The sequence below is a fragment of the Acromyrmex echinatior genome, chromosome 7, assembly GCF_024713525.1.
Source record: "Acromyrmex echinatior isolate Ae372 chromosome 7, ASM2471352v2, whole genome shotgun sequence".
Classification (NCBI taxonomy): Eukaryota; Metazoa; Arthropoda; class Insecta; order Hymenoptera; family Formicidae; genus Acromyrmex; species Acromyrmex echinatior.
The window spans coordinates 15509389-15536007 of record NC_141858.1 but is presented as its reverse complement, the minus strand read 5'-3'; the positions used below and the strand labels follow the sequence as shown (position 1 = coordinate 15536007).

Below are 26619 nucleotides of genomic sequence, written 5' to 3'. Positions count from 1 at the left end.
TTATATGTTAGTTAAACTTTAACAAAGTTAAACTTTTGTTTGACATGAAATAGGATGTTTGTAATCAATTTGCATATAGTAAATACAGAAACAATAAGAAAAGATTTAAAATACGTCGTGTAAAAATGTTTTTGTATTATTAGTATATATTTTCGGTATTTAACTTCAAAATCGAAAATTTTTTTTGTATCTATATTTTGAAAAATCAACATTTTGAAATGAAAGAAACAATTCAATCTAATAATAAAGAGCGTATTAAAACACAAATTTATTAATAAAAATAGCAAAAAACTACATATATTAATAAAGTATTAAATTATCTTTTTAAACTGATATTTTTCTGTTCCCTGAAGTAAAAATACGTGTACTTCAATTTACGGCTGCCAAAGCATCTGCAGCATCAGAAGGGCAAATGAACTGAAGAAGAGTAACATCATCCGCATACATGAGAAGTTTGGAGAAGACTGAAGACGGGTTATAGAAGATCACCGACGAAGATTAAAAAGCAAATGACCAAGAACAAAGCCTTGCGGTACTTTGGAGGGAACGTTGCGATGGAAGGGGAAAAGATAGAATAAGGATTATATATTAGTCATACATAAGTCAATAATATAAGTACAAATTTAAAAAATTGAGTAAGAGGAGCATACAACCACAATGCAGGATGTTTTTAGCGAATATCATATATTTCAAATATTTATGTTAAACATATAAAATTTATAAACATTTCGGCCATTATCTGGACATCTTCAATATGAATATTTATATAATTAAAACGTACAGATTTTTAAAACCGGAATATAATTTAAGATGTGATTTCTTTGTTATACAAGTTCATTACAATAGTAAAAAGAATACAATTGTAAATTTAAAAGAAATTGTTATATAATTCAAAATGTAGTTTCTTTGTTCTAAATAAATTCGCGATTATCGTTATTAATTGATTGTATTATCATTTAAAAACTTAAAACGATTCGACAAATTGTCGAAGGTACATCAATCTTCAATATTTTCACTCTTTATGATTTTTAATTTTCGTAATATTGATTGGAAAACTTCAAAATTTCCAAATTCTATTTTTTTAAGAATAATTGTATTAAAATGAGTCATAAGTTTAAAATTATTTCTATTGTATATCTGTGTTTTTCACAGCAATCATCGTAGTGTTCATGAATTTATGTGTATACCATAGTTCTTTATAAACGATTGTAATTAAGACCAATCTAAATGAGAAATATCAGTGATGGAATCGATATCGAATTGACATCGATTCTCTTGTCATTTCTCACTGAGAAACAGACAGACGACCAAGAAAATACTATATTCAATTTGAGATATATTATAATGTATATTATATTTGTGCATGTTGTGTTTATACTTTTTTTCAAAAAAAAGGGGAAGAGATGGTAATATTAAGGTTGAGAAGAGGAAAATTTATTAATTATAGGCAAATAGATATCTGGAAATCGTTGTCTGTACCACTTTGTTTATTTATTTCTAATTTTTGTTTTTTTTTATTTATTTATCATTTCGGACACCATTCTTCTATAAAATGATTTTTCTGAATCTAGAATGCTAATATTTTTCTAATTTAATTTGTGATCGTTGTTAAGCTGATGATGAGATACGACAGAGAATTTTGAGGTTTTTATATATCAGTTTTATGTTGATGTGTATTAAATTTTCTTTCCGTTTATCCTGCGTATTAACAGATAGCATATAAATAAATAAATAAATAAAACAATATTATCAATAAATGGAATGTTCATGCATATTTATACATAAATATGTATACCCATACAGTACAAAGTCGACTGGTAATCGACTGTCAGTCAGCAGAAGAAGTTAAAAGTCAACTTTGAAGTCAGACTGAATGTTGACTTTTAATCAATAAATGTCCTAAATATAGTCGATTGTCAGTCAGCCATTGTATTCAATTCAAAGTCGACTTTATGGCGACTATTGCATTATAATATTTTTATATGTTATGACTGGATTAACTTTTAGTCGATATTATGGCATCTATAAATCGTCTTTTAATTTAATGTAATATAAATAAAATTTAATATTTCCAAAAACTTGGTGAATCTTATTATTATTCTTTAAATATATTATATATATTATGTAAAAAGCATATAATACAATTAAAGTATAATATTAAATTGATTAAAATCGATTTTTAAAAAGTGTTACTATTATATTATAAATAGTAAAATTTCTTGAGTCTTCAATTGAGTTCTATTTTAATTGTATTATATTCTTTAACATACATTTAAAAAGTAATAACATTTATAGATTCCAAGTCCTCAGAAATGTCAAATTTAATCTGAATATTATAATATAGGTAATTATAACTAAAATAAATAAAGACACATGAACACGAGATATGTTTTATTATAACAATGTAAATAACACATATACGTGTTTACATGATAAATGGAGTATCCTCTGTGTGTGTGTGTGTGTGTGTGTGTGTGTGTGTGTGTGTGTGTCCCCAAAGAGCATAAAGTCGTCAAAAGATACTAAAAGACGACTAAATTGTTATAAAAATATCTTTTAGTGAAAGAATATAGTCGACGAAAAAATGACTAAAAGACGACAGATGTCACACTGTTAGTCATCTAATAGGATAACTCCGGCAAATACACCGCGCTGGGATTTACGCCGTAGAAGTCAGAATAAATAGAAGGAATAGGAGTAATTTTTCTGCAACTACTCTTATGTTACATGCCTTTGTTATATTAATATTGTGTTATGATTTCTTACTGATAATATTAATGAAATTATTGTGAGTTAAATCGATTTCACTCTTTGTCACTGTGTTAAGTAGCGCCATCATAAATTATAATCTTCATAAAATGATTATTGTAGGACGTGCAAAAGACTTAGTGATTATTTTGTGATATATGAGTGTAGAGAAATAGTAAAGTATGCTGTATAACAAAATGCAAGTACTACTTTGCTCTTATATTCTTTGCTTAGTTAGTTATCTTGTATATCCTGTTTGGGACATATGGCATTTGTAACAGGCGGGATTTATATCCAAAGCATACAAAATGCGCAGATTGAATTCAGTGCACGAAATATAATAAACGCATATGTACCTCATATCATAACACTTGTAATGCATCTGGGAAGATTGTAATTATTATTTATTACTTCATATACATATTTATCATTCTTATTCCTTAATAAAACTTTATAAATGCATTTTATAAGTTATTGTATTATTTTACGTCTTATTTATATGCATTATTTGTAAATTTTTTATGAGTACATACTCCCCTCCCTTTCCCCCTCCCCCTATGAGTAGCCATATATCCCACCCCTATGGGATATACGGCAAAAATGCAAGAGTTTAAAAAAGTTCATTTTTTAATACACAAAATATAAATATTTCGGATTTCTAATATTTTTTTCATAATAGTAAACAGTACAAAGTTTTTACTGATATATTAGATTATAGAATAGATTATTTTTATTTTCGGTTTAGCCGAAGGAAAGGATATCCGCGATTCTATATTCTAAAAGTATAAAATTTTTACAAGAACCAAGCTGTAAAAAGAGTTTCTCTTAATTATATAAAACATAAATTGCTTTTTCAAATATGTAAATCGACTAAAAGTTGAACATAAAAAGCTTTCAAATTTTCGAAAATAGTTGACCTCAAGTTGGCTTACAGTCGACATTCAAAATCGACAAAAAGCCATTCTAAAATAATCGATTAAATGTCGACTTTGCAAGTCGATTTTAAATTGATTAAAAAAGTCGACTATTAAGGTAAATTTTCACGAGCTGCTCAAATCGACTGTTAAAGCGACAAAAAAAATATGGTCCTTTTGTCGCTGAAACAGCCAATTAAAATAGTGAAAATTTAGTCGTCAAATTGTTACGCATGCTGTGTGGATATGTAGATATATATAGGTGTATTTATATTTATATATAAATATATATATATATATATATTATATATATATATATTTTATATATATATATATATATATATATATATATATCATGTCTGAATTATAGTCAAAACAATCGAATTTGAATATCTAATTCAATTCGTATTTGAATAATTTGCATTTCTCTTATGAAAATCCCTTTTTTTATTGCAGAATTAAATTCTACGTAAAAAAACGTGAAACTTTTAGAAATATTTTTATCAAAAGAATACTCCAATAGTTATAAGCGATTGAGCTTAATAGTTGTATGCGCCGCTTGCTCACACAAGTTAAATATTGTATTATGATACATATGTAAATATTTTGAAATTTATTATGTTTAATTATTCATTATGTAAGTTATGGAGTGTTAAATTTTTATATTCTCAAGTTTTTTGTTAATAACTCGTTAATGAAAAATGAGTTACAGCCTTATGAGTAAAACTTTTGGAATGTTGTTTTTCAATAAAAAATGTTTCATGTATAAATATGTATAAATATGTATTAAATATTACTATTATTACTTCTATTATACTAAAAAGTAATTTTACAAAAGAAAGAGATATATATGAACATGTATGGATATATTTCGATTATATGCGCTTTTTTAGTGCTTTGTTAACGCTTTGTAAGCGTTGTGTGCTTGAATATTCATGCATTGAAAATTGTTTACAGGTTGGGATATCACATTTTGTATGCTGATATTAATTGCGTTGTGTTCTCAATTGCCCATTATATTATGTTTTTTGACATTATACGTATGTCATATGGTCAAGATCATTAAAACTGAGTTTTAATACTCTACTTTTGTCATTATTTATTCATCTTGTACATATATATACATGAAACAAACTTTTACATAATTCTCAGTCTTCGGTGCTGTCACATCATTTAGTCAGGTTTGGAAAATCGATAAATAATATTTATTTCTTTTAATCTCTATATTAACTGGACAAATAATATAAATAAATATTAGGGCATCTAAAAAGTATCCGCGGTTTTTTGTCACTAGATGGTGTTGACCATCAACTGTATTTTAAGAACTGTATTTTAAGACATTATATTTAAGATGGTTTTAAAATAAAAATGGACTATGAATACCGCTCATGTTTCGCGTTTCATGCTCAATTCGTAGTCCGTTCCCATTATAGACGACACGGAGCAAAAGTAAAAAGGCGTGGTTTGATCAAACTGCACACACCATGTAATCCTTCCACAATGATATTGACCTAGTTTCCACCGAGTATTTAATCAGAATGTAAAAACCAACCAACTACAGTCAAGTATTCCTCTGTTACAGTCGAACGACAGGGGAATGCTCGACTGTAGTTGGTTGGTTCTTACATTCTGATCTGGATTAAACCCTCGGTGGAAACTGGGCCATTAATGATAAGTGCTACGAACGCGCAGTGATATCAATTACGCGTACGCGTCGTACTGTCTCCAATTCACTTGATAGTATTCCTTGAAACATTAGTATTCATGAACATCCATGGAGACACAGAGAGAGAGCGGAGATTTAGAAAGAGACTGTCTAACTGCACACCATCACACATACCATGTTATCCTTTCCACTATGGTCCATAGACGGAGAGGGCAAAGATTTAGAAAGCGACTGTCCAATTGCACGTACCTGACATATCATGGATGCTTTCCATAATTTCCATTTGATGACACAAGTCGACACAAGCGTTGTTCTATCCTTCTTGACATTCAGAGAATGACAAAGATAGGATGTCGCTTCACAAACAACACGAAGTTGACTAAAAGTCGACTATAAGTTGACTGGAGAAGTCAAGAGTCGACTTCAAAGTCAGCCCGAATATCAACTAATAGTCGACTAATAGTCATCTATAGATATCTTTTCGTCTTGCTGAAAAGATATCTAAAAACGATGTCTTTTCGTCACCTTTTAGACGCTTTGTCGAAAAGACAATTTAAAAAAGATCTCTTTTATACTGTTTCTTTTAAAATCAACCTGTTGCCTTTTAGAATGTATCATACCATTCTTTTATATACAAATGTTCTTTTCTTTTATTTATTGAGTTATCGTATATGTATTATTAGGTATCGTATATGTACTAGTGGTCTGGATATATTAAATGCAAGAATTCAATTCCGAATACACGGCATTATACGTTATTACGGCGTAATCTCTACCTCACGGACTTCGCTATAAATACAATATGAAAACTGAAGCAGACAGGACACCGATACAAAATTTTTACGCCAGACAGACAATCCTTATTACAGGTATTTACCAAGTGTAATAATAAAATAAAATATTAGTATTAAGAAAAGAGTCTTGAAAGACTAAGTAAGATCTTGAAAAAATGCATTCTTTTATATATAATTTTTTATATAATCTTAAACTTTTACCAGTACTCTGAAATTTTCAGTTCATAATTTGCACTTTACGCCATTAAGTATATTTTTATATAACATATTTTATGTAGCATTTTTTTATTATTCTGGATTATATAATAACATTGTTATTACGTTTGTAACAATGAATGTCGAATGTCATGTGACCGATGTCGTACCTATATAGGCTACATTCCAAAACTTCCTCTCCGAAGAAGATTTTACTCTATATGCTATAGTATACGTTATGTGTACTATATATTTCAAATAAAATTTTCCTCAGAGAGAGAGTTTTGAAATGTAGCCTTACCCAGGAAATGAGAATGGATTGAAATAGATTAAAATGGATTCAGATTTTCAGAAATACGGATTCATGAATGTTAAACCGAATCCTTTTTAATCCTGAATGCATTTTTGGGTCTATCTGGTTGATAAAGATTTCACCGATTTATTTCCACTAAGGAACATTAATGTTTAGAAACAATATTTAATCTATTGTCTGTTTAATCTAAATTCTTATAAAGAATACCTTAAAATAACGATATTAAGAAAATAAAGAATTAATAAAACTGATAGATAAGTTTAATATAGAGAAAAGCTTACTCTGTATACAATCTAGTCAGTAGAGAATTTCGAGTTTGAATATTTATTTTTCACATTTAATATTAAATTAATTAGCTAATGTAATTTAAAAATCTAATAATTCTAGCATTATAAAAAAAGTAACGAAAAAGTAACGAATTATTGTACTTTTCAAGTAACGGTAACGGTAACGCCTTACTTTTTTGAGGTGACGCGCACAACCTTGGTTTTATTGGACCAGTTCCGATACTTTTGATCACACTAGTATGTATATTATTTTTCTAATTTATTTATATTTTGTTTGGTAGGAGGTACAGGCTTTCTTGGAAAAATGTTGATAGAGAAACTGTTACGAAGTTGCCCTGATATTTCTACGATATATCTGATGATACGTTCGCAAAAAGATAAATGCCCTAAAAACCGATTGGATGAAATGCTTGAAAATCCGGTCAGTATTTAACAAAACATAACATATTTGTGTACCATTGTTATATAAATCTATAATTCATAGCTTTATGACCATATAAAAAAAGAAGTACCTAATTTTCGTAAAAAAATCGTACCAATCAGAGGAGATTTTAATATCAAAGATTTGGGATTATCAGAAAGTGATAAAAACATGCTAATAAGTAAGGTAATTAAAATTACACTTATTATACTCTCTCGTCTATATACATTATATTTTAATGTAAAAAATTATTGTATGTCTACAAGAAGCCTATATTATTTAGTATGTTATATACAGGTTTCCCAGAATATTTGGAACAATTTTCATATGCAAATAGAGCGAACTAAACTGAGTCAAAAAGTGCTCTACAACTTTTCAATTTTTGCAATAGTTAACGAATTATTAATTATTAAAAACCGTTGTTGTATTAACACAGTCTATCGCTAAATACGCACGGCGAGATGTAGCCATGTAACTGCCCATGTAAGCGATCGAGGTAATTAGATACACGGCAAGTTGTTTACTATTAATAAATTTAGTAACCTCAATCACTGTGCTGCCTCTCTATGCGCTTGCATTATTAAACGGTAAGCCGGGCTAATATAGTGATTTTTAATAATTAATAATTCGTGCATTTAATGAAATGGTCGGCCGAATATGTGCTTATTCGGTGATCTTTAGAAATTAATATCTCATTAATTTTTGCGAAAATTAAAAAGTTGTAAAGGACTTTTCGACTCAGTTTACTCCTCTCTATCTGCATATAAAAATTATCCCAAATATTTTGGGCTCATCCTATATGTATACACATCATATATAGGGTGTCTCAAAAATAGGATACGAATTGCATTCATCATCTTCATCGTCATTCTACATCCTCAATACGGCCCTTACCCTATTTTTTAGACCCTGTATATATATATATATATATATACAGGGTGGACCATTTTAATTTATCCAGTTGATTTGCTTAAAATCTATAAGTTTAAGGCAAAAACATTTCAGACAAAAGTTTTATAGTTTCAAGGAGGAAAGAAGTTGATGACCTTGGTTGTCTTTGAGAAGATGTCCTTAAGGTCAGGTTAAGGTTACCTAAAATTTTTTAAGTGGATTCTCATTTTTCTTCTCATTTTTTATTAAATATTCTTATAGTTGTCTTCAAGACCTCTTTTGAAAACACATAATAAAGTTCATTTTATGACAAGAATTCTTTTCAGAACTTTTCAGAAAAAGGATTTTTTTTGCGTCTGAAAATGAATTCAGAATTAATGACATGTCATTGAATTTTTTTTTAATTCTTTGTTATCTAGGATAACAAAGAAATAAATTCTCTCTTTTTTCTATATTTCTATTAAAATTATTTAAAATAAAATGTAACGATTATAGGTATCCATAATTTTTCATACAGCAGCGAATGTGAAGTTCTACGAAAAGATCAAAATTGCTACAATAGTAAACATTGATGCTACCGCTATTATTTTAAAACTTGCAAAACACATGCCAAATTTGAAGGTAATTGATCTAATAGTATGTTTTAACAATAATAATTAGTAAAAACTATTAATAAATTATTAATATATATAATATTAATATATATAATATATATATAATATATCATATATATATATATATATAATTAATATATGTCATAAAGTTTTTATTTATTTTAAGAAAAAAATATAAATTTAATTTAATGTTTATTTCAGTCATTTATTCATGTGTCAACAATATACTCAAACTGTCATGTAAAACATATTGAAGAACGGTTATATTCGTATCCCATTAATTATAAATATCTTATCATGTTCGCACGTAACTTACCCGAAAACATATTCGAGGAGAAAATTTCTAAGTAATTCTTCTATTCCGAATATAATAAAGTATAGTTAAATATTAATATAAATATAGAAAGTCAACTTATATTTCTGAGTAGAATCATCTCACAATGGCCGAATACATATACATTCACGAAGGCGATTGCAGAAGGAGTCTTTAAAAACGAAAGCGGAGATTTACCAATTGGAATATTTCGACCTGCAATAAGTAACAATATAATTAATTATAAAAACTAATAGATTTTTTAGCGAAGAGTTCACTAAATTCCTGTATAAGTTATATACAGTATAACTATATTCACCGTTTTGCACGATTAATTTGCAACACATAGTATAGCACATATATATAGGATATATCTTAAGTACGCTAAAAAATTTCAAGACGTGATTCCTCACATAAATTCAAGATGAAAATTTTATATGACTGAATGTCCGAAACGGCTTAATTTCAAAGATACATGATTAAACATGAAAAAAATTTCGTTTTTTCCAAAAATTTCAAAAATCATTCAGACTATTTTTGTTGTATGTTTAACAGTATAAAGCTTATTATCTTTTTGGATTATACATTTTTTTATTCAATCAAAGACGGAAGGATAAGCTTTTTTTATGAAAAAAATTGATACGCTGCTGATTTTTATTTTTTTAAAATCTTTTTATGATAATTAGGATAAATGAACAGGAAAAGGTCTCTTAAATATTTTCAATAGAATAAATCATTTCTGAGAAAAAAAATAAATTCAAATTATAAAATCAATTTGTAGACTCCAAAATTTTATTTGATTATGATCTTATTATGATTTATTTGATATTGATCTCAGAAATGACTTATTTTATCGAAAATATTAAATAAGAGACACTTTTTTTGCTAATTTCTCAATGCTTTTCTGCTGATGTCCTATTTATTATAAAAAAATTTTAAACGTAAAGAAATAACTGACAATTAATTTTTTTCATAAAAAAAGTGTACTCGCTTTATTTTTGTGTCTACTTCTGATTGAATAAAAAAAATGTAATCTCAAAAGATGATCGGCTTCATATGTCCTTTAAATATATATATATAAACCTACTGAAAAAAATCACGTCACACAGTTGCATGATGAAATAATTAAAACATGTAAATCATGTAAGTACGTGATTTTTTAAAATTATGTAATTTGAAAAGTCACATAATGATGTTCTTTTTTCTTCTATTTTTATCATTCAATTCTTTAAAATTTGACAACTATAAAATCATATAACGGATGAAATTATTTCTAATATTATGTGATTTTGAAATTACGTCAAATTACGTTTAAAAAAAATCTCATATTGATTTGGAACAATTCGTTACGTGAGTTGTATGTTTTAATTACGATTTCAACACGATTTCATCGTGTAACGTCGTGACATAATTTTTTTCAGTAGGGAAAGTTTCATTAAAATAATCCGAATGATTTTCGAAATTTTTAAAGAAAAACGATATCTTTTTTTTATTTTTACATCATGTACCTTTGAAATTAAGTTGTTTCAAGACATGATCATAAAGTTTGTCTTGAGGTTTTCTTTCCTTGGGGTCAAATCCTTTGTGTTAGGAATCATCCTTTAAAATCTTTTAGCGTACTTAGGACACACCCTGTATAATGTGAAAGTTTATAATTTAAAAATAATTATAAGCAACCGTGGAGTGCGTGCATGCTTGCATACGAGTACATTTAATTAAATTTAATACTTGTGCATCTACGCAGAGGAATAATTGAAATTCCTTTTAGTTATATCTAGCGCCAGTGAACCACTTGTCGGATGGCTCGACAATATGTATGGACCATCAAGTTTCACAAAGAGTTTGCTACTTGGTGTCGCAAGATTTGTACATTGTACCAATCACAAGGCGAATGTAGTGCCTGTTGATTTTACTGCAAATGCTTTAATTGCTAGTGCGTGGGATGTCCATAATCAACACAGGTATGATCAGGTTCATGATTTATATTATTGTATTATAAAAAAAAAATATGAGGAATAACGAGTACATAAGGATGTTATGAATGTAATGTATTAAAAAAAAACAATTATATATATATAGTATATAATACACTTCGATTATACAGGTTGTCTCGAAATTTGTGAATATCACAGTAAGAAAGTTTTTAAAAAATTAAATAAAAAAAGTTATTTGTGAATGTTTATTTTAAGAAATAATTTATGAAATAATAAAGATTTAAATGGCCAATTACGAACTACGTTTAAACCGACGATGTTTAAACACTAAATATTCGTTATTGTTGTGTGCTTACTAAGGCCTTATCTACAATAGTCGCACAAGCTGTATCGCAGATCGCAAGCTTGTTATGATAGCCAATCTGATGCGTCAATATTAAAATTGATTGTTCAGATTGGCTATCACAACAAGCTTGCGACCTGAGACACAGACTGTGCAACTATTGTAGATGAGGCCTAATACTATCGCACGCGCGATTCGTAAGTAACCGTCTAAATGTAATTTATAATAAGTTATATTTAACCCTTATATAAAAACTCTAATATCTCATAAACTACTGCTTGAAATAAAAATTTACAAATAATCTTTTTACTTAATTTTTTGAAAACTTCTCCTCTGTGGTATTTTGATCCGCGAATTTCAGGATATCCTATAGATATAGAGTTTTTATTAGAGCAAAATGTTATAATATTCTTATAAGCTCTTTATTTTACTTTAAGACTTTGGTAGTCTAAAGGCTTTAGAATGCTCGTACGAAATACAAAAGATCCAGGTTCGACTTCTCGATTAATATTTTCCGCAATAAATTTATTTACAATTTTTCAGATTAACATCTTTATAGAGTGCTTGATTGAGCATCAAATTATTAAAATTGTTTGTTAATTTAATTCGTGATATTACTACAGTAGTTTAATTGCATTTATAAGTTCAAAAAACCAATTTGGCGCGCAGTTTGAATTAATGACTATATATAAATATGATATATAATATATGTGTATATATCTACATATATATTGTATATATAATAATTCAGATTGAATTATTTAAGCATTAAAGATCTAGCTTTGACCGTTATAGCCATTACTTCTACTTCTTATTGTTGAGTTTTCAAATGTACGGATCAGTAAAATTTTTATTGTTTATTTAAATACAGATTTATGTTCTAGGCGGGTCAAGGATATGTTAATTTATAATTTCGTTGCGCCAATCGATGGGCCTACTTGGAAAGAATACATTTATGTATTACTTAACATCAATAAAATGTATCCCTTGAGTAATGCCATATATTTGCCATTAGTGACTTTTTTCAAACATGAGATATCATACAGATTTTGCATTTGGTTCGGTCACTTCCTTCCTGCTTTACTTTTGGATGCTGCTAGTATCTGTATTGGACGTAGCCCGAGGTATCAAGCAAAGACCATTGCACATAAAAGTTCTAATCGTAACTATAAAATTGTAAAAAGCAATAAATTGATTGGCTATTGCGTCGGAGCCAAGCGTTGTTGCGTCCTGGGGACTTATTACGGTTCTTTAGAAGTGAAAATTACAAAAATAAGTAAACTCACTAGGTCTTAACCAATGAAGATATAAATATTCTAATAAATGCGATCACTTTCGTAATTATCACTTCGTTTCAAGAACCATAATGAAATGTCATAACCATGATGGAAGGAATAGCATGGTGTGTGCAGTTGGACGGTATCTCTCTCTAAATCTCTGTCTTCTTTGTCTCTGGATATTCATGAGTTTCAAGAGCTACAACTGTGAAACGCGAAACATGGAGCGGTATTCATAGTCCGTTTTTATTTTAAAACTACCTTAATATAATGTCTTAAGATATTAATACATTCCTCGGATTGACTTACGACTTCTTAAGATTGTACTTAAAACAGTTTTAAAGTAAGAATCGACAGTAAGAATCAACTGTGAATACCGACCCAAGTTTCGCGTTTCACAGTTGTAGCCTTTGAAACTCATGAACATCCTTAGACAGAGATCCATGTTTCGCATCATGAAGTTGGTACTGAATCTTTTTTTGTACAAGAAAATATTGATAGATTTTCGTTCTGCCACCGAGTCATACAGCCTTGATAGTTTCTCTGTTATAATATTTCTATATAATATTTCCTTTAAATCTGTTATAATTATGACTAAAATTTTTACGTGCATTGGCCTTAAATATAAATACTGTGTCTTTTAATGGGGGTGGCATTCAGTACTCATTGAGCATTCAGTGAACAGTCATGGTACTGAATACACTCATTTAGGCCCAGTTCCACAACTCATAATTAATTCTTAACCGAAGTACAACTCGTTTCTCATCTCTTTTTAATTCTAAAATTGGAAAGAAACAATGAATAAGTCGAACCTTGATTAAGAGTTAACCATGAATTGTGGAACTGGGCCTTAATATATGTATCATAATAGTTTCGATTTAAATCAAATAAAATTACACCAATAATATGAACAATTTTAACAATATTCAATATATTTCAGAATGTGGAAGTTATATATGAAGGTAGACAAATTTAGTAAAGCAATCCAACCTTTTTGTAACACAGAATGGAGTTATTCTACTGACAATATTCAATCAATGTGGGATAATCTCAATGAGAAAGATCAACAATTATTTAACTTTAACATGATGAAATTTAATTGGACAGAATACTTAATTAATTATTATCAAGGCATGCGACTCTATCAACTTAATGAAAATGACAGTATGTTGAAAGATAGTAGGAGGAAATATGTAAGGTAATAAATCTCACTTTCGGTTAATCTTTCCAATTTAAGTTTCTCGTTTTTATTTATAGATAAAATATTTAATTTTAGATTTTATTGGATACACCAAATCATCAAAACTATACTTTTCTTTATAATCTTTTGGATCATCTGGTTTATATTTAGAGGAATGTTTTAGAGGAATAATATTTACTTTAAGTATGATATTTTAAGTATGTTATCTCGTCATTACTTTATTTTACAAGATTTCAGTAATATTTTTAAATATTGTTTTTAAATCAAATAATTGCATCGTATATGGCCTACTTAAATTTTGTGATCTTTTTGTAATCTTTACTGAATCTTAAATTAAAAACTGACGGTCAAATTCAAAAGAGGGAACCTTTCTGAACATTAAAAAAGTATGAAACATTTCAAATACTTAAATAAGTTGTGATTTTAAGAAAAAATTATAACATTTAAGTTATATTGAGTACACATGTACAAAAATAGAATATATAATATGTTAATAAAATGAAAGAAATCGCAAATCTAAGAGAGAGAGAGAGAGAGAGAGAGAGAGAGAGAGAGAGAAACTATAAAATCTGGTTATTTTATATTAATCTATCTTAAGTAAATGGATTAACTATAATTAATTATATTCCTTAATAGCACACTTTATTTGAGGGATTCTGGGGAAATTATTAGAATATAGGGATATTCTCTGAATGTTCTTTGAAACATCCCTTGGAAATCTGTGTTATTGGGATCATTTGATATACAGAGTGTTTAAAATTTAAATGTTAAAACTTCAGGAGCGTGATCGATCGATAAAAAAAGGTGTAGAGAAATGTTTGTGTTTACTTCATTTTGGAAAAAAATTGCAAAAAAGACAAAACGCAATTTTTATTTTTGTATTTTCTCATTACTTATTCACATTGTATTTATTCACTTGCTTTGGGTATGTTCGAAAACACTGCTAATGTCGAATGTAAGGGTGTTGTCACATGCAGCGTAACTTGCATATTAACTTGCGTCAACCGATCAAATCGTATCAAATTGCATCAGGTATTACGCGTTATTCTAGTTGAAGTGATTTGATTGGCAAGTTATGCTTACGCAAATTAAGTCGCATGTGACAGCACCCTAAGGCCGAAATCAGACTATGTATTGAAGAATGAGATTAAAGATTGAAAGATTGATGTTTGACTAATCATAACAAAAGAAGCTAAAATTTCTTTTTTCTCATTGATGAAATTTCAATCTTTAATCTTTAATCTCAATCTTCAATGCATAGTCTGATTCCGGCCTTAGTCGTATAAAATTGATCAGTCAATTATTTCTCTCATATTGGTTAATTTTCTACGAATTAAGACCCTCTGATCGCTACGACTTCTATTGTAGACCCCGCCTTAAGCCGTAAGAAATTGACCAATTACAGTGAAATGCGAGAAGCATTATTAACTATAATTCGTCCATTTTTATAGCTTAAGAGTTAAAAATCTATTGTAGATCTGAGTTTGTAATACAAATTTTCTGCTGTAAAAACAAAAAATTATATTAAAAAATAATTTGTTTTTAAAGCAGAGAATTTATGTTTTTAAAGCAGAAAATTTGTGTTGTATTTTGAAACAAAAAATCTATATTCACACAAACTTGCACAACCGTATAAATATATGCATAAAGAAAATTATACAATCGCATTTCTCTTATAAAGTCACATAAAATGTAATTAGATAATTTTTCTGGACCTCTCTGGATCACCCTAGACTCTTCCTTCGTCGTTTATCTTCAATAACAAATATTATTATACAATTTACATCGGCAGAAAAATTTTCGCAAACGACATTTCATGTTATAAACAGTACGAATAAATTACTATGATCTACTATTGTTAAAAAAAGAACATTTTTAGAGATATAAATACTGAATTTAATTGGAAATACAAAGTGTTTATGTAATTATAAGTTAATTTTGACAAATGGATAAAATAAATAAAATTGATATGACTTTTAAGATTATAATTATATGTATAATAAATTTTTAAACGCTTGAAAGATGAATGTTTCAAACATTCTTGAAAAGATTTATTTATCTAATTATATAAATATTTATTTAAAATATACGATGTATATTATACTAATAACAAATTAATAAAACTCTAACATATATATATACATTTCCTATCAAATATTCTCAAGATTTTCTTAAATATTTTACATTTCTATGATTATATTCTCAATCTAATCAAATAGATTTATCAAAATTTATATAGAATCTACGTAATAAAAATCAGTAAAGTCTTGAATATGTTTTTCGATCTTGCAAACATAGTTGGCCTTCAGTTTTTTTACACAAGATCAATATACATATGTACCGAACTTTTTGTAACGTCAATGTACTCGTACATGGAAATAAGGAAAGACGATCGATGCAACGTGTATTTCTTTAATATCGCGTCACGCGAAGTGGTAAGAATAGACGCAACTTGTTTCGGTTAAATAAGCCAATACGTTACATCATATAGATAAATTTAAAATTTTCGATTAAATTTCTCATTGTATCAGTATTTTTATTGATAATATTCTCTCTGTAAAGGATCACATTAAAAAAAATTTGTTCTTTATACCTTCGTTTAAAATTAAGTATTGCCAAGAAGTCATTAGTAACGACACACATACGAAGTGCATTAAGGTGACTTCTTGATTCATTAGGCCACTTGACCTAGAAGACCGCAGAAACTACTAGTCATGCTGTTTTTTTGTCTCAGAAAGCTGCCTGGACTGCATGTACTATCATTTTCGAGCAGTTTCCCTACAAACGCAAAGTATTCATATATAGAATAGGAATTATTCTATCAAATCTTACATAATTCAAGCATTTTCATTTCTTGTAATCAAATTTCATTTTAAAGTGAGCGCCTGCAAAATGGGTCGCCTTTTGATTGGTTCAATTGCCAATGCTGCCATTATGCGCAATGCCTCACATTGTTTTTTACACCATGCTTTACTGACTCGTTTGCTTTTTTATCCTTTCTGTCCCGATATGCTTTTTCATTCCTCCATAACCGCAGCCGCTGTTCTACTCTTGTTTTTCTTTCTAAGCGCGCACGTGTCCGCGCGAGAAGTCTCAATCCTGCAATGAATCTGCGAGCACTACAAAATGTTTAGTTGCGACGACAGCGACGACGACGGCAACGGCGGCGATGGCGATGGCGGCGGCGACGGCGGCTACCATCGCGCGTAGTCGATCGATGGTCTAGTGCCACTTCGCGCGCGCACTCCGTCCTGATTTCCCTCACTTGTCCCCTCCCATTCCCATCCTAACGATCTGTCCTTATCATATACCCTTTTCGGGATGTAAGGAAGGCCTTTTCCGCAATCCAGCTGCGAATGAGCACATATATATCCATATATATCCCTTTTCTTGCTCATTTCATTTTGTCCTGTTCGCTCTTTTCTACTCCATCCTAGCTGCTTTTCTGTGCAACCCTTTTCTTATCTTTCTCTGTCTTGAGCTTCCCCTCGATATCGCATTACGCGTTTTTTTATTATCCTTCGTTGATTCCTTCTTTTCAAAAGGAACTTTAAAATTTATGTATGCAATCAATCGCCGTTTAATTTTGTCTCAAATTCTTATTTCAATTTTATTCTGATTTTGAATAATAAAAGATTCGCATGACATGTTCTTTTAGTGCTACTTTGTACGATTTTCTTCGTATCAAAGTGTTAGTTACAAAAAATTCTTCCTTCTAATTTTAATTTGGATATGTTCTCTAAGTCGTTTAATGTTATCTACAAGAATGCTTACTTTAATGTTTAAAAAGATTCGTTCTTTTAATAATTCGTTTTTTTTATGTTTAAGAGTTGAAGTTCTTTAAATTTCCACTATAAATGAAGTTATCATGAACATCTCATCTTCGTCTTATCTTCTGAAAAGCTCGGAGCTCATACGAAAAGATCGTCATTCCTCGATATATCCTCCATCCTATATAAGTATTATAATAATTATATTTCTTTCTCATCTCTTTTTCTATTCCCCTCTTCTCGTTCTTCTATTCCTTTCCTTTCCACAAAACAAACGTCCGTTACATAATGCTCTTCATCACCGCTGATCTAATCGCAGCCGTGATAGCGCTTTTTAGTTTGGCTCTTTGTGAACTTAATAACATAAAACGCCGCTCCTCTTCTGCAATCATCCTTTGACCGAGGCGCAACGTAGATATTTCCCTCCCTTAAAAATTTTGTGCCCTCTTGATGGCTGCGCCAAATTGGTCATTATTGTGACTCTCTCGCTTCGATGCTTTTCAACTTTCTCAGTCTCTCTCTCTCTCTCTCCCATTTTTGCAACCTCTTTTTTTCCCTTCATCTTCCTTCTCTTCTTTCCATTACTATTTCTTCCTTCTCCCTCGCTTTGACTCCCTTTTCACTCCTCCTCTTCCATTCTTCTTCTTCTCGTTGTTTTTCTCTTTTCTTCTTTCTCCTTTACTAATATCCTCTTCCTCTCCGGTTTTCCCACTCCCTGCACATCCCCTTCTTCCACCTCTTCTCCCTACCACGTAGAACAGCAGTCGAGCGGTTGCAGTTGGAACACGCCAGCTTACGGATCACGAAGGGTCTGTCCGTCCACTGCTTCCATCCTCGCAGACGATTCCTCTTCTCGTTCCTTCGAGCGCCATTCGGCCTCTCTTTCTCCCTCTCTTTCTTTTTCTCATTTTTCATTTCTTGCTTTTTCTCTCCTCTCTATCTCTTCCTATCCTTGCATTCTCCTCTCTTTCGATTCTTCACGAAGAGACGTTCATCCCGAGAGACGGACTTTCGTTCCGCCATCGCACACCGCTCGATCTACGACATTCTAAGTGGATACAGCACGTATTGGTCAGACATCGACGGACCATACCGCCGTGGCATCCAGTAGCATCGTTGCTCGTGCCGTTTGCGTTCTTTCTCAGTTGTCAATATTTCAGCGGAATGGCACTTTGACAGACTGAAGAATTGCGACCACACACCGGTTAACAGGAGGTTAGTTCATACGGAAATACTCGCTTTTTGTGAATACGCGTCTCCATCTCGGACTAAGCTTGTAAGTTCGCTCGATAGGAGACCGCCGAAAGAGCCGCCGCTCCGAAGTCCATTTACAGTCTGCGAACAGCGTAACGACACGCCCAGGTTGTGAAATGTGCACCATTGAGTGTGCCTAGGGCAACGGTTAATCTTGTTTAAAGCTGCTAGATCAATAGCACCATGAAGAAAACTCGTACGCGGCTGAAATTTCTCACTCGGCTAGGAGTTCGTCCGTATCATTGTGTGGTCCGCTATCGCATTTTCGTTTCTATTAGCAATTTTTAGAGCAGCTGTAGAGCGCGATAAACCGTCGTGTTGAGATGTGTCGAGACGTGCTGTGTAGAAATTGTGACGTTTCTCGGATTGATCGTCATCATGTAGTAATGATGACAATTATTAGCAAACTAATTCACTAAAATTGACGATAGCTATTATGTTTTTATTATTCAACAATTAATCGTGTTAATCGGAGATAGTAACAGATAATATAATTAAGTTCATATTAATTTGATCATTGGGTCGATGATCCGCTAATCTCTGGTTAATTGAAGATAATCGAGACAGTGGTTTATATTAAAATTAATAATTTAATTAATACTGATCACAATCGTTGTTAATAGTGAATTTATTATACTAGTTAGATTGTCAGTTGATTTGCAGTCTAACAAATTAATTTTAACAAATTAACTGTAGTTGTTAATCTTCCTGAAGCTTCAATGAAGCAATTTCTGCTGCCGCGCTGGACGAGGAAGTCAGATTCCTCTTTCGAGCGTGGAAGGACGCACGTAGCGACACGGTGTGTTATATTAAATCGAGGCAGCTATCGATTTTTTACGTGTGCGCCTCGTCAGCTTGAATGTCGAGGATGAACGGAAACATCGCGGTGGATACCGATATCCGATGGATAGCTAATCGGCAACAAGATTATGTGTTCCAATACGAATTAAAGAGAATACGTATTTCTCTATGGCAGTTTTATCGCCAAATTGATGATGATAAACGTAATGGTATACCAGAACACATTTCAGTTACAACTGTAATTGAAATTTTAATAACCAAGTCCAGATAGTGTGCACAAATTCAAAATAAAAACGCTTTTTAATTGAATTTTAACTACGCAGCAATTTTTAATCGTCGATTTCTATTAGAAAATTTTTTTCCTATATCTATATGTATTGAATGCGGATATAAAACATTCCAGAATACTTATCTTTATTTTTATTAAATATTTCTCGATAAATAAGGATTTTTACTATTTTTAAAATAATTTTGTTTTGACAAACCAATTATTTTTAAAGCATTACAAGTATCAAATGTAACATAAAAACAACAATCATTACAGAGCATCTTTTTTGTAATTGTTAAACAATTATATTATTAAAAATTTATAATTCCTAGGTATTTATATATTTTTATTAAAGGAACGTAGTAATTTGAAAAGATTTCTCTTGTAAAGATTGTAAATATTTCATTAAATTTTACTTTTTTATTTACAATTTTTATTTTCAAAGGGGATCCTAAAACCCAACGTTTTACCAACTGAATACAATTATTTTTCCAGACATTATTTTTTTAACTGTCTTTATCAGATTTGAAAATCCTTACAATTAAAATATAAACAATAACACAATCAAAATTGTTCGATTTTATGCCGAAAATGAAAAATGTTTAAGAAATTTATTAGATCTGTTTTACTCGTTTTTAGTCCAAAATTGTGACTAGAGCAACTTATGCAAGTGTTTGTTTCATGTAAAAATTGTGTACTATGTTTGTACAAAAACGGTTTGGACTGCATTATATGAACAATGTTGAGTTCTTAGCATTAGGCTTAGATATCTAATATAAAAAATTAGTGCCTTAGAAAATTTTTGCATGCGTGTGCATGCAATATTGATATAGTAGTATGCAGTGATGTGTCCATGATATATAAATCGAAAGGGTATATTGAATAAATAAAACAGTGATCTCATCGAAGTTCGGTTTACACTTTAGAAGCCTCTTAAATAGCTGCAATATATTTAAATTCAAATGATTGAAAATTTTAAAATAATCTGTAATTAAAATCAAGGATTTTAGTGCATTCTGTATACAAATTTGATAGTTATCAAAATTGTACATATGAATTATGTCTATCATTTCGCAGCATTGCTGCTCTTAAGTAATAGAATTCTATTCATTAGGTGGGACGAGGATACTAAATTTGAAATTTCATAAACTGTGAACGATAAGTTGTTCCTCATTTTTCGAACTCTTTGATCTGTCAACGAAAAGTCGTATCGATCATATCACGGGCAATATTTTTTGCGTAGAGCATATACATAGACACATAGATGTATAGTATAGTAAAAAATGAATGTATATGGGACTCGACTATTGTTGTAAAATCAGTTTACGTTCAAAATGGAATAAGATTTCCTGTGCCATGTACTTTGTGAATGGTATATTAACGAAGGCATCGCCATTTAAGCTTTTTACAAAATGATTTATCGACCACGGAGAAGGTATAGCACGTCGCGCTTTAATGCACGGCAAAATCTAAAGTTGCAATTTCTTTAACATTGCGCTGTCGCAAGTTTACGAAGCGGAAATAAAATTTAAACTGTATACGTGTCGATCAATGTTTACTTGAAATTTCATATATAGTTGAAATATTTTGTCATTATGGTTGGATGATGAGAAATATAAGATATTCTGACAGTTGTTCAACTGTACAATAGATTTGTTAATAAATATGGACATGTTTTTCTTAGCAAAAATTATTTGACGATAATTGCTGAAACAACTATTTAATTTTTGACAATATTTGCATGATCATTTTGACTAAGATTTTTATCAAACTTTACTAATCATGCATTTAATTTTTATTATTATTAGTCATAAAGTGTTTCCGTTATAAATCTTAAAAACAATCTTTATCTATAAAAAAAAATAAATATGAAATATAATTATCATTTTAATATGTATAAAGTCTCGACATTAAAGTGACTGTTTTTCTATTATAAGTGCATAAAACTTTAAATTTATCAAAAAAATAATTTCTAAATATTTATTATAGATCATATATAATTTTTTATCACACGAGCAAATTAACATTTTCTAACATTTTCTCAACATTTACTATTGCAGATTTTGAATTTGTATATAAATAATGCGAGAAAATCTAATTAGTCAGTATTAAACTTTTAAAATTGAAAACATAACTGACGTAGCACAATATGAAGTACGTGCTGGTAAATAGACCGATAAAAATCAATCTATTTATTCCTTCGCACAGTTCGATACAGGTAGTAGTCTATGACGTACTGGTTCAATCTTGATAAAAACCGTGACCTCGTGTAAACGTATAAAAATAATGTGGGTTTTACAATCGGATCTAACTTTATCTCTCTTATTCCCTGCCTTGGCTCAAAAATCCGGCTATATAAAAAGAGACAGGAAGAAGTGCAGTGTCATCCTGGAAATAATCGACCTATCATATATTCTCGTGTACTCAAAATAACTCGAAGTTTTCTTCCCCTTCTATTCTCTTTTTTACATTTTTCCTGCAAATAACGTTCGTTAAAAAGAAAATTAACATGCACTATTTTGACAAAGATTAACGGAAACGTAGGAGAGACGACAAAATTCATTGTCCGCGAAAATTGTCATGGATTGATGGAAGTAACGTGCGCTATGATAATAAGCGGATCAATGTACATCATATTTAATAAGCACATGAGATAAAGGAGACCGTTAATGTCGAGCTGAAAGCATTGACATATGCCTGGAAATTCGATTGACATGGCATTTTCTATCATCGGGCGAAGTGCCACCTCCATGCATGGTAACAATATATTTCTGATGAAAGTAATGTTTTTAAAAAATCGTTATAAACATGACTGGATAATAAGAGAGTTACATTTAGCGTTATGTCAATCGATATCCAATTTATTTTACTATTATACAATACATTAAGAAATCCGTTTAGTTAAATCAATTAATCTCTTGTTTGGATATGGACTAACAAATCTTTCGTTAATGTAATAAAATGTTTTAGTTAAAGCAAATTGGTTATTGTAATATTTTAATTGTTTCTGATAAACATTAACATATGATGAACTTGTTCAAAAATGAGTAAAATGTTACAAATATTCAAATATTTTGCTTCTACTAAGTTATTTTATTGCATTAATCAATAACTATTTGTCCATATTCAAATAAGAATATTAATTCAACTAAATCGATTTCTCAGTGATATCTATTCATCTTTAAGATTTTAGAAATATATCTAAAACACAAAAATGCTTTAATATTATAATTTATAAAATTATTTTCTTACCTTCATTTTAAAATTTATAAATCTTAGACATATAAACATTTTTTTATCTGTTCTAAAATTCAAGATTTGATTTTAAATAGGAAGAAATAATTAAAAATTATAAATAATTAAAAATATTAATTAAATATTGGTTTTTAATAATTTTTTACTAAGTACTATCAACTGTATAGAAAAACAGCAAGAGACAAAAATTGTTTATTTTCTTCTTATGAAGTTCTGAGAATTTTTTCGAAATTTTTAAATACCGCATTTTCTCATGTTAGTAAAAATAGTTACCTATAAGAAAATGTAGTACCAAAAGATTGATAAAAAATTCTGGAAAAATTCTTAGAGCTTTATAAGAAGAAAATGAACAATCTTTATCTCTTGCTGTTTTTTTGTAAAGTTGATAGTACTTGAGTAAAAATTATTAAAACCATTATTTGATGACTTTTAGTATTAATATTTTGTTAACTATTACGAAAATTACAACATGGTAGAGAACTTTTCGACTCAGTTTAGTCCGCTCTACCTACGCACAAAATATTCGGCGGCCATTCTGGGACATCCTATATAAAGTCTATCAGCCGGACATCACAACTATTAGAGGGTTGCATTGAAAGCCACTGTTCACGTCTAGATGGCTCTAGCTGCGTATGCAATGTGGTTAGAGACATCTGTTACTTATGTAATTTTGAAGTGTGAATATTTCCCACTAAAATAGAGTCAACAAATGCCATTCTTTGTTTATACATGTGCTTTTCTAACCGAATTAAAATGGAATGCGATAAGTTGTTGTTTTCCGACATGTATTTTTACACTACTTTGATTTGAATAAAAGTACAGCTGAAACTCATTGCGATAACTTATGATGAATCTGCTCTATCGGAAAGAGTATGTAGAGATTGGTTTCGATTCAAAAGTAGTGATTGTGACTTTCACGACAAACAACGGTTCAATCGAAAAAGTTCGAAGATGAACAATTGCAAGCTCTATCGGAAGAAAACCCTGCTCAAACACTCCAAGAATTGTCTTTACAGATCGAAGTCGAATTGCCTTTACAGATAGATTAACCATTTCACGACATTTACATGCCATGAGAAAAATTTAAAAAGAAGGAAAGTGGTTGCTACATGAATTGACCGAAAATGGCCATTGCTAATCGTTTAAACATTTCGATTTCTTTGCTTGAAAAGCATAAAAAGAAGTTTCTTGCGGCGTATCGTGACCAATGATGAAAACTGGATCTATTTTGACAACCCAAAACGCAAAAAATCATGGGTTGATCCTGGCCAACCAGCAACATCACTTCAAAGCGAAATATCCACGGTCACAAAGCAATGCTCTATATTTGGTGGGATATGGAGAGTATGTCGTGTATTATGAGCTGTTGAAATCGAACGAAATAATTACTGCCGAACGTTATCAACAATTGAAGCATTTGAATAATAATTTGATGCAAAAACGACCATCAATTGCATCAAATCATCGAAAGGCGATTCTCCTTCATGATAACGCTCGGTTCCATGTTGCTGTAGTCGTAAAACAAACACTGATGGAACTCGAATGGGAGATTCTCTCGTACCCAGCGTATTCTCTGGACCTGGCATTATTTGTTCTGATCAATGCAACACGCTTTGGAAGATATACACTTTCGTAATTACGGTGAAGTCGAAAATTGGATTGCTGAATAGATTAGCTCAAAGACATTCTTTCGTCGAGGAATTCAACTTTTGCCAGAAAAGTAGGAAAAAGTCATAGCTTTCGATGGCAAATACTTTGATTGAGATATTCATATATTTTGTTATTGAAATAAATCCACAAAAAAACACAAAAAACAGCGGCTTTCAATGCAACCATCTAATGAAATTATTGGATCTGATACACCTTTATCTATTATGTTTAGATCTCGTGTAAATATTTGATACAAAGATATAATACACTATTTTGTGTTCATTGTATCCATAGTATTTTTGATTGTATGACCGTTCGTTTAAATTGAAGTTCGAAAAGTTCATGGAATGCAGAAAATGTGCGTCAATACTACGCGGGTAATTAATAAAATTAAGCGATATTGGAGGGAACTCGACATGGTTTATCGATCTCTTATAAGTCTGACGTAATTTCATTTACGAATCGCTAATATCATTAATTTAAATATTGACAGTTTCGATGCAGAGAGAGGGGAGGGGGGAGAGGAGAAAGAGAGAGAGAGAGAGAGAGAGAGAGAGAGAGAGAGAAGATTCCTTTTTTAATAAATAATGAAAAAATGAAATACTTCAAAATATCTCTAAATAAACATAAATTTTGTTATCACGAGACACGATAGTGTCTCGGCGCTAAACAAGTACACTACTATGTTTCTTTATAGTGAATGTGATGTTAGGCAAAATCTTAAGTTGCTCCGATCTACATTCAGCTGCGAATCTATAATTTGAAATAAAATGCAGCGATGGCACGCCGTTAATTACTAAACTGTCGAATGCTACAAGACACACGTATGCACATATACACGTAACGGTTATCGATTTCTTCACGTATAAGTTTGGCGGTTGCGTCGCGATTGCAGCGCAATCGTGCACTGGATCCATCACTTCCCTTCTTCACCCCTTCGCGCATTACTATTTCGAAACTTTACCTCGTAGGTCGTGTTTACACAATCTGATAAGTTAATCGCTCGTACTAATATCCATACCTACATGCAGGTTATACATGCGGGATTAATATTTTAATTTGATGAACTTCGCGTTATGTTGCGTAATCCGCTTCCGATAGTTTTGCACCTAACCCGTTCATTTTTATCATCGAAGAAATTCTCAGATAGCACAGGACGTTCTGTAGACATCCATTTTATGTCTGTTTTACGTCTGCACGTTCAGTGCGTCAATTGATAGTAGTAACAAATACGCATCTCTAACATGGATGTACGGAGTACTTTGTACGGAAAAAAATTTTATGTAAAAATACAATTATAGGTACAATAGTAGGTACTTTTGGGATCCACTATTAAAGATGTACATTTACTCACACATGAACAGAGTTGCAGCTTATAAATAAAATCGTAAAGGAAGTCAATACCGACATGTGCAAGTCTCCTAAAAACACCCCTTACTTCTTAGAAACTGTTACATTTTATTAATTCTGAATAAAAATTTGATCTGTGTTTAGATAATTAAAGAAATAAAAATTTATAATTTATATCTAGAACTTGTTTCTATACAAAATTAACTGAAAACGAATTTTATAAATGCGAAAATAAAATTCTTATGACTTTTCATTGCATAATTTTAATAATAGTGGCTACATTATTGATAATATTATATCATTCATAGTATTATATATTCATAGTATAAATTGGTTCATTTATATATTTAATTTTTATTT

General features: G+C 30.2%; 2 protein-coding genes across 5 annotated transcripts in view; both read left to right on the top strand.

Moving 5' to 3' along the window:
* Window positions 1–6099: 6099 nt before the first annotated feature.
* Window positions 6100–14270, top strand: LOC105154223 (putative fatty acyl-CoA reductase CG5065). The gene is made up of 10 exons (XM_087408232.1): window positions 6100–6197; window positions 7199–7338; window positions 7402–7524; window positions 8725–8850; window positions 9045–9190; window positions 9272–9381; window positions 10925–11117; window positions 12318–12557; window positions 13651–13908; window positions 13987–14270. Exons 1-10 carry the CDS (start codon window positions 6131–6133, stop codon window positions 14072–14074), a joined length of 1491 nt encoding a protein of 496 aa, XP_087264358.1. The 5' UTR covers window positions 6100–6130; the 3' UTR covers window positions 14075–14270.
* A 4192-nt stretch (window positions 14271–18462) lies between these two features.
* The window catches only part of Cadps (calcium-dependent secretion activator 1), a 41346-nt gene continuing 33189 nt past the window's right edge, over window positions 18463–26619 (top strand). The window contains exon 1 of one of the 4 annotated variants that reach the window (XM_087408223.1): window positions 18463–18896. The gene's annotated coding sequence lies outside the window, so the exon portion shown is untranslated. The remainder of the gene's footprint in view (window positions 18897–26619) is intronic. The other 3 variants (XM_087408222.1, XM_087408219.1, XM_011069532.2) reach the window with 3 other exon arrangements.